General features: G+C 35.2%; 1 protein-coding gene across 1 annotated transcript in view; it reads right to left on the reverse strand.

The window, feature by feature from the left end:
* The window catches only part of EDIL3 (EGF like repeats and discoidin domains 3), a 233,855-nt gene that overhangs the window by 132,714 nt on the left and 90,547 nt on the right, over positions 1-10,594 (reverse strand). Inside the window, exon 3 of the mRNA XM_015653032.3 lies at positions 5,391-5,420. Coding sequence (XP_015508518.1) covers positions 5,391-5,420 — 30 coding nt within the window. The remainder of the gene's footprint in view (positions 1-5,390; positions 5,421-10,594) is intronic.

Here is a 10,594-nt window from a genome sequence, read left to right on the forward strand (position 1 = left end):
TTTTATTTTTATTTTTATTTTTACTTTTATTTTTATTTTTATTTTATTTTTATTTTTATTTTATTTTTATTTATATTTTTATTTTTATTTTTATTTTTATTTTTACTTTTATTTTTATTTTTATTTTTATTTTTATTTTTATTTTCAATCAATAGAAGCCATTATTGTCAAGGAGAAGAGAGACCTTTTGTGAAATCCAATTTCAAACCCACACCAGTTAATTACTTCAAGGACAACCAAGTGGTGTAGTTATTATATAAGGCTACAAGGATAATTTTCACGTAAATATTAATGCCAGTACAATCTCAAATGTTTTCCATTTCAAATCTCAGTCTCATTCTCTGAGAACCAAGGACATGTGCCCAGCATTTCAACCTCACCTGTCCTGTGATGAGCAGGGCAGCACCTCATGGTAAAAGCATTTTGTGACATGAAGCAAGGAAAGACAAGGAAAAACTGATTACAGTATTCACATGTCTAAGAAAATACCTAGATAATATTTGAATTATAGAATTATAGGCTGGTTTGGGTTGGGGGGGGAACTTTAAACCCACCCAGTGCCACCCCTGCCACAGCAGGGACACCTCCCACTGTCCCAGGTGCTCCCAGCCCCTGCCAGGGAACAATTCCTGCCCAAAATCCCATCCAAATCTACCCATCTTTAAGCTAAATTAAAATTATTTTAAACTGTCTAAGACTGGTGCCAAATGGAAACCTCCTACTTCTCATTTTTACATGGTTATGAAAAATCAAAACAATGAAAATTTGATATTTTGAATATCAAACTAATATTAAACTGGTACATGTCAAAACCTGGGATTTTAATAATAATAGGTCTGGTGTTTTAAAACCATAAAAAATGACAATCCAGTAATTTTTTAAAATGGAAAAATATTAAAACAGAGAAAACTAATTATTTTATAACTTTTCTGTAAAACAAATTTCATTGTTGTTTGGAGTGTTTTCTAAGTTCTGCATGCCTTATGAACAATTATATATCTGAGGACCCAATAATTCCATCAGAAATACTCTCCTAAGAATCATCAAGGCTATGCCAAGCAAGTCAGCTTTGAAATATCTATTGACCAAAATAATTTATATTACCTTTAATTGTTCATCTTTTAAAATCTATTTTCTTTCTCTAAATATTTTTTTTTTAAATTTTTTTTTTCTGTGAATGCAAACACCAAGGCAATATGTTTTGGTGTCCCTCTTTAAAGAGTTTTTTTTAAACACAGGAGATCCAGGGAAGAAAACAAGCACCAGAGAAACCTGGAATTCTCCTAGAAGAAACAAAACAAAGCATGCAGCATGTATTTTGATTTTATTTCTGAAATTTAGATTTCAGGTGTTGATTTGACACCAGGCTCCTAGAGTAAGGTAATGTAAACTCTTAATACTTTCAGATGTTTATTTCTCATGACTTTTTGATATATATAAATATTATGTCTTGTACAACTTTCATCCTGGAACTTGTGCTCTTCCATTATAATTATTTTCTAAAATTCCATTAATTTCCTTTAAGAAAAGTAATATAGAAACTTAGAAACTTAGTTCTATAAACTTTACATCAAACGTCTCTTTCATTTGATATGGCATTTTCAACTTTTATTCATTCTAAAAAAGTAAATTTTTCCCTCCCCCATGTTATTTACTTCTTTAGTAAATAGGGATCTTTAGGGAAAACATGCTGAAATAACTTTTGTATAATCTGAAATTCTAAATAAAGAGGGAACAGATTAGATACCACATGGAATTTACAATTTTGCAATAAATACATTAATATTTGCAATTCAATAGAATTAACACAAATATTCAATGCAGCTTGCATACTCTGCAACAAGGTTGTTGAAGGGATTATTTTTTAGTAATTAATTGAAGAAGGAGGTCCTGTCATATAGGGAATCTTTAATCTCTACAACACCTAAATTTAATTAAGACAATAGCAAAACTCACACTGCAGAAGAGCTTTTATTGCCATGAAACCCTAAATGTGTTTGCATATGTTATACAGATGGAATGCAAAGGCCAAAATGCCAGTTTCCCAAAGCATTTGGTGAAAAACAGAAAAATAAAAAAATTAAAAATTAAAAAAAATAAAAAAATTAAAAATAAAAATAAAAATAAAAATAAAAATAAAAATAAATAAAAATAAATAAAAATAAATAAAAATAAAATAAAAATAAAAATAAAAATAAAAATAAAAATAAAAATAAAAATAAAAATAAAAATAAAAATAAATCAGAGTGAAGGAATGGCTACAGTTAAGTGACAATCTCAAAGGAGAGATCATCTTATTACTTAGTCAAAATCACTGTGTCTAGACAAGTGAACAAACTGCTGTGTGCTATGTTCTACTCTGTCTCATCAGGTCTTGGAACCTGATATATATAATAATAATATATGTTTATATAATATATAATCATACAAAATAATATAATAGTAATATTCTATAATTATTGTGTATTATATAGCATAATTATTGTATAATAAAATTATAGCATATTATAATATTTATATGTTCTTAATACATAATAATTATATAATATAATATTTTAATATAAATAGATATTTTATATAAGAAAATATTTTATTAGCTTTGGTTTTAAATAAGTCATGAATATGAAGAAAGATGGCAAAGTGACTCAAACGAGAGTTTAGATGTCCACAGTGACACAAAACAACAGGTATTTAACTGTGAAAAGAAAAAAGAGACCTAGAAAAATGCTTACCCAGAGGCATTGCTAAGGAAAACTTTTTTTGAAACTGTGAGGAGTATCTGGAAAAACTCCAGTGGTTTATCTTTGTTTATAAAGCAACTTGGGTAAAAAACAAGAGGCAATAATCAGAGTTCATTAGTCTGAAGCTTTCTGAAACTGAAGGAAAACCAGTGAAACATTATTTCTATAGCTATTGAGAGATAACTACAGGGCAGTTATTATTACAGGATCATTAATCTTATTAATAATAAAATATTATAGTAATAATTAAATAAATAAATAAATAAATAAATAAATAAATAAAATTAAATAAACTTACTGGTTACAACACTCAAATTAAAATTTTAGTGACTTTGCTTCTACAAGATTCCTCACATATGGCATTGCCAGAGCAGCTAGACCCTATCCCAAAAAGCAGAGCGTGGGAAATAGCAGTGTTTCATCCCTTTGGTTAAACAGTAAAGGAAATTTTAGTTTTGGTCCTGATCACAGGTCAATTAAAAGTTTCTAATTCTCATAAAATGTTGAAGTAATGTTTATAGTCTTCATAAAAAATATGAGATGCACTTTCTCCTACCTCATGTCCTTTCATAAATGAAGGCATTTGTTGGAAAAATTCTATGTGCATGAATAAAGATTAGATAAATTTCATGAACTGGAGGAAACTTGCTGCACTTTTTTTGTGGAAAAGAGCAAAATCTGTTATTGGATAAAACTGCCTCTGCCAGCCACATGCCATTGGAAGGCTCTAGGTGAGTGCAGGAGTTTTGAATGCAGTTCCTGTCTATTTTTCTGCACCCCTGACCCTTCCAAACTGCACAGCTGCATTCCCAGCCTGAGGGAGGGGAATCTGATTTAAGCAGAACCTGCATTTTCACAAATGCCACTACAATCTGAGAAATGAGCTGTATTAAAACAACGCTGTAAGAGTGCAGAACTGATCTGTTACTTTGAAAACAGCAGCATCTGGTCATATCTTACAGCAAAATCAATAGAAACTGTAACTTGTGGAGCATCTGAAGAGCTAGCATTGCTTCCAAGGTTTTAAGATAGAAATTAATGTCAGGTTGCATTTTATACATGGATTTTTCCCTTAGTATAAAGAATATCTTTAGTGCAGCCAATGTGGCTGTGTTATAAATTCCACTTCCCTCCACCTGACCATTCTCAGTTGATGCAGCTTGGCCAGATCACAATTAGGGGCTCTCACAGAAACAGCAGTGGTGCCCAAAGAGGGAGGCCATGTCTTCAGGAGATACTCTAAAAAAAAAATGGATTTAAACCATTTCCCTACAGGGAAAAAGGCTGGGGGTTTTGTTCTTTCCTGTGTAAAACAAAATCCTTTTCTAACTAACGTTTCTAGTGAAGGGCTGCAGTAGGTTTCTGCTAAAACACTTTCCCTGAAAGCTTCAAGACTGACAGATCTCTCAAGAAATGGGGAGTTGAAAGTTGATGTTTTGTAATTACAATGCATAGTCCATGAGGGGTTTGTGACTACTCCACGGTTTTCCCCCAAATTCCTCTTTTTTCTCCCTTTTTTGCAGTGTTATTCCCCATCTCAGTCCTGCTTCCTGCTCATTTTGCTGCTACATTCGTTGTTTAAAACTCCTTTTTGCTTCTTTCTGTATTCAGTCCTAGTCTTAACTACTCTCCCTCTCTCACATTCTGCTCTTGGCTTTGTTCTCTGTCCTTTCATTTATTATTCTCTGCTGTATCCTGATTACTTATATTGCTCCCAAGTTGTAGGTTAGCGTTGTAAACAGTGTTCAATCCTTCCTTGCCATCTTCCTCTCTTCATTCACTTTCCTCACCTTTTCTCTTTTGCTCCTCTGGAGACCTTTCCTTCTTTTAACAAGCCACTATAAAGTGATTCCCCATTTATTTGATGTTTTAGCTCGCTGAGTTTGTGCAACTCAGTGCCATTTCAAATATGTTAGGCTGCTCAGTGGCATTCTTCTCTGGTACACTGTCTTCTTTTTTCTTTAAATACTCCCCAGCTAATGGATTGCCAATTAATTAGAAATAGTTAATCTCTGCAATAAAATAAACACGATGCGTTTGTGCCTCTTTGGGAGCTCCTAAACTAATTTTTATGACTGTGATGGTAACCATTCTCACTGCTTGGCAGCTTGTCAATGGAAATAAAAGTTTGCTGAGCAGATACCCAAACCATCCTTTGGAGAATGTTTTCTTTGAGCAGGATGCTTCTGCATCTGCTGCCTCTCTTTTCCCTTCCTTCACTGCTTGTTCCCAGGTCTTTAAAGGATGTCAGTTTTGGGAAATCATCCAGGTGACTGAGTTTTGCCAGCATAAAGACAGAGAAAAATCTAACATTAAAAGAAAAACAACTGATTTCTTTTTCCCCCTCTCAGCTCCTGATTGACTCATTTTGTTATCTGAAGCTGGATGTGCCAGCTTAAGCATGGAACAAGGAAGGAACATGCCACTGATATTTTTAAATTCTACAGGAGTATTATGTTTTCTACTGACTCCAAGTTGAGGGGAAAAAAGGAAAAAAGAAGGGGGAACAGACAGAAGAGGGTAGATCCCGACTATGATACGTCTATTTACCAAGTTACACACAAAATGGAACAGGCTAAAATGATTTTAGTAGAGGTAGCTCTCAAGAAATGGTTACCACAATGCAGATGTAATGTAAATAATTCATACCTGCTGAAGTTGGGTCCTCTTCGATGGAGGCTGTGCAAAAGGGTGTCAGGAGTGGGGAGGGAGGCAGGGACAGGGAATGGGAAGAGGAAGGAAGGGAAAGAGAGAGAGAAAAAGAGAAAAAAATACAAATGAAGAAAGCCATGTAACGCTAATGGTTGTATCATTTACATTTTCTTAATATAAAAGCAATTAGACATAACAAAAGCCTTTATTCTCATAATCCTCCACCCCTTCTGTTGGATTCAGTTTCTTCCCAGCCTGGTGGGAATTGCTGATTCTGGAACTGAGCAGTTGGGCAGCTTTGGGGTGGGCTGTGTGTGTGTCTGTCAGGGACACAGCTACTCATTGGGCTCTCCATTCCAGATGTTTGTTTTTCTGGGAAAAGCAAAAAATAAAAAATAATCCCGTCTTCACCTCTCCCTTTTGTTGACAGATAATGATTAAATTGCCTTAAGTCACCATCAAACAGCACTGATGTCTCTGGACTATCTATTACCCTCACATTCAAAAGAAGGAAACAGGCATATTCCCAGCAAAAGTGCATTTTAAAAGTACATCAGTGACCTAGTTCTTTCCCTTCTTTTAGTCAGTGTGGTTTATACACACATGCATCACAAAAACGGTCTCTTCACAGCCTTGAACATCTTTTGGATGACAGCAAAAGCTGAATTCAAGTGTTTCTCACTTGGATACTGTAAAAGAACCTAGAGATGAGAGAACTCTCCATAAATGTGATATAGAGGCCCTCCTGAGATATTAAACACGTGAATCCATACTTTCACTTTTTCTCTTTTAATGACTGCCTGCTGCCAGCTGAAATGGAAGCTACTCCTGTTTTGATTTCTTGCAGAACCAGTTCAAACAACACTCCCTCATCCACGGCAGGCATTGATCCACCCCCACAGAGCTTGCACACGGCATGGGTAAAAATTCCAAACATTTCCTCAAAGACCACCACCACCACGTTTGGTTAACTGAATTTATTTATTTTTATTTTTTTTTTAATTTCCTCTTTTGCTATCATCCCCTGTTTTATTCAGGGAGGAAGTGGGAGAGGAGCAGCTTCCCTGTTTTTTGTGGCAAGAAATTGTCAACAGACACCAAGTGCAATTGAGAGAGGCCACAAACCTCGGTTAATTCAGCAGAATATTCTGTATGCAAAAGTATGTGACAACCACACATCAGTTATTCCTAATTGCAGAGGAGCACGGTGTCCTTTTGGGGACTGTCAAATGTAATCGAGAGGAAATAATGAATTACTCTCTCAAGCACCAGCCAACCGTCTTGTCTCAAACCACAGTCCTTGGAGGTAAACAGGTGATTTTTATTTCTAAAGTTTTTGGTGTTCAGATAGGCCCTGAGGAAGGCTACACAGAAACAACATAACTTTATGTTAGACATAATTTAAAATGGCCTAAACATGGTACTTCTGTAGCTCCTTATTTAATGTCTGAATGTGTGCTTCAAAACAGGATTAATCTGTTATGCAGTGTACAGGTGTGGAGATGACATCAACCTTTGAAGATGTTCTTTTACTGCTTAAATTTAAATAAAATGTGCTTGTGGTAGTAGAGGATTTCGAGGCAATGAAAGGAAAGGGGGAAGATAGCATCCCACTGCTTTTAATTTGAGATAATCTGCTGAATCATTAATTTAACAGCATGACAGCTGATTATAAACACACACACACAAAACCCCCAAAAAACCAAAGAAACCAACTGACCAAAAAAAAAAAAAAGCCAAAGAATGCTGCTCCCCCAAACCCCATAAAAACAACAACAACCCCTGAAACCAGAATATTTGGAACATTTAAATCTTAGAGAGAAAGAATCTGTAGTAAAATCTGAAGTAAACAAACAAACTGCAAATTAAGCCAATAAAGTAGGTTGCAATTTCTCAAGGTACCAGTGGAAGAGACAACTACACAGACAGAAGAGAACATGAAAGCTGGAAGTTGGAATTTTACAAATGCCCCAAATCCATATTTGCTTCCAGCTCTACTGCTGCTTGAATGAAAAATAATTCAAAGAGCCGGAGACTCTGCTCTAAAACTGGTAGAACAAAATTGTCCAATTATACAAGGAATATTTATTCCAGTAGCCATTTCCTTCAGACTGCTATTTGAATAATATTCTGAGACTTAATTATGGGGATGAATAGCAGCATTAGCAATTCAAAGCTGGATTCTGTTATTGCTCTGGTGGTTGTTTCAGAGGGACCACTCTGCACTTAGGTACACATCTAAATAAAACAGGATAGCTGAACCTCAGCTGAATATATCACTCAGATGCCAGGATGGCTATGCCAATAATGTTATTTTTCTGTTTGTTCAATTAATTTTGGCTATTTGATTGCTGGTTTAAGCTCATCCAGGAATAGACTATGTTCTTTTCTTGTCTCAGTTAGAGTTACTGAGAACTGCTTTTGCAAAAAAGACCTAATTCTTCTTGTCAATACTGTGTTTCTTAATGCTAGACAGAAATTAAAGATGAGTATTAAAAATGGAGGTGAAAATGCAGTTATGAACTTGTTCACAATTCATACAGACTTCTAGAAAACAATTAAATTTACCTCTTGATTTTTGTGACAGGATATTTTTACCTCCCTTTAGATTAATAAACCATGCTTAAAAAAGCCAGCCTTCAGTAAGATTTTGAGTGCTCAAAGAATATATCTACTTTTGCTTTATCATACCAGCTCAAATGCAATATCAGCACTCTGCTTTCCACTTCTTAAGGAAATGCACTAAATCACCACACCAAAAATTTCCTACATGACACCACTTTTTTTTTTTTTTTTTTTTTCCCCATCAGCAGTGATTTAAAACACTTAGTTATTTTAAAAATCTCTTTATATAGTGACTCATCCTCAGGGTAATGATCTGTAATTTACTCTTTGCTTGTTTCAGAGGAGTGGGGAGGGAGTAAGAAGGAGTTGCCTTGCTCAGCTGGTGACTCACTGCTGTGGGTGGTGGGTCCCCATCAGCCTGGCTTCTGACTCCCACTCAACAAAACTTCACAAAAAAAAAAACCAAATTAAAGGCCCCCAGAAAAGTCACAGACATCCCCAAGGCATGGTCTGATAACAGCACTAAAGCTGTGAATTACTCTAGAGCTTTAAAGCATGTTCCACAGCACATTTCTGCCCCTTTCAGTGCACCATTGGCAAAATTTAATAAGATATACAGCAGGAGAAATGTTGGACTTTATCTTCTTTGTAAAAAAAACCAAAAACTGATGTTCACATGGGAAAACGTAATTTTGTTTTTCTTAGGGGTGAATAATGCTTCATGACATAAGTGGGATTAAGGAAAAAAAAAACCCCAAGAAGACAGGGGCAGGTTTGGAAAGCCTGTACCAGGATATATATCATCCAACATTGGCTTAGGAGAGATAATGCAGAAAGGCAGTGCTTGGATAATATCTGAATATCTATGCAAAACTCCTGATTATTTCTGTTACGATGGCAGAAACCTTGACAGGTGTGGGGGAAAAAAAAAAGTGAATTTTGAAGCATAAATATCTCAGTTTAAACAGATCCAGTCTAACAGGCTGCTATGCTACCTTATATCTTATGACACATTACACCAGCTTTGCATTACATTAAAGCTTGTGTTAAGTTAATATTAATGTGAAATATTTTTTTCAGCATTCAAATAAAATGCAAGACTCATATACAAAAGAGTAGACCTAGATTTGTACATGGAATTATTATCCCTATGGAAAATCAGTGCAAGAGGTCCAAAGAATTATCCAAAGGAACAGTAAGCTCCAAGAGCAAATAACATTTTTCCGAATGCGACATCAAAAATAAATTATATTCTGCTCAGCATCAAATCTCAGGGGTCTGAGAGGACCTGCACGCAAGGAAGACTGACTGACTTCCCAAAATCTCAGCTGTAGTCATTAAGAATGTGATTTTAATGCTACAGATGTTCCGCTGAAAACATGTGCCTGAGAATCCTGTCTCTTCCATCTCTCCACATCTGACAGAATTCAGCATCCACAGGCCCTTGGAGCAGCATTTGCTTCCTACAGCTGGCCAAGTTGTTTTTGCAGGCTTTCATGAGAAAAACAAAACAAAACAAAACAAAAAACAAAATTAAAAAAAAAAAACTACACCAAAAAACCCAAAAAACAACAAAAAAACCCCAAAAAAACTAAAAAAAAACCCCACAAAACCAAAACACAAACCAAAAAAACCCACAAAAAGCAAATAAAAAACCCCACACAAACAAAAAAAAAACAACTAAACACCCCAAACCACCCCCAAAAAACAAAACCTGCAACAAACATCCTGAAGAAACAGATAAAAAAGGGAAAGCAGAACAAACAGAAATAAACAAAAACCCAGCCAGAAGGAAGACACCAGGCCCCCCACCAGTGCATGGCAGAGATAACTCTCCATGAGCTGATGAAACTGCTTGGGTGACAGATGTTCGATGGAAAACAAATATATTAATTAAGAAACCCTAAAAATGGCCCTTGGCGCTTAGTGGAGAAGATGCATCACTTTTCACAGGTTTACATCGATTTAAGCAGTTAAAACCTATGAAAAACTTGCTCTCTCTTCATTGTTTTTTTTTCTCAAGAAAAATAAATTCTAATAAAAAAGTGGTTGTCTGAGCTAAATGCCACCTATTATTAAAATCTAGGATACCAGTGTCTTAAAATGACAGTCTTAGAAAAAGACTGTCATTTGAAAAATCTAATTCATTCTCACTTTTTTTACCAATCACCAGGGCCATCAGTGCTGACTGAGAACATGTTTAAATATCAAATAAAAAGTTTATTTAGGTGAAATGCTACATTTTGTAGAAGACAGGATTAGGTAATGATTGTTTTGGGGGGGTTTGTATTGTAAGTGCCTTCAAATTTGCACCTCTCTGGAGCAAGGCAGGAGAGCCCTGGTATTTGGCAGGATAATCCTGGTGGAAAAGAGTGTAAAGAAATTAAGTTTTAAAGCAGTTCTTGAGTTCTTAGTCAGCTTCAGCTCTTGCCAAGGATTGCACTGCTGCCAAAGGCACAACACTACTGAAAGTTGTAATTCTGAAACCAGGAGTAGTCTGCCAGGGCTTGAAATATCACCCAGTTTTACACACATGCACGATGCCCCACGCACTTTTGAGAATATGTGAATATTCCAGAAGAGCAGAAAATATAATGAGAAGGTGTCTCTGGCATAAATAAAAATATAATAATAAT

This window comes from Parus major, chromosome Z (assembly GCF_001522545.3).
Source record: "Parus major isolate Abel chromosome Z, Parus_major1.1, whole genome shotgun sequence".
Lineage (NCBI taxonomy): Eukaryota > Metazoa > Chordata > Aves > Passeriformes > Paridae > Parus > Parus major.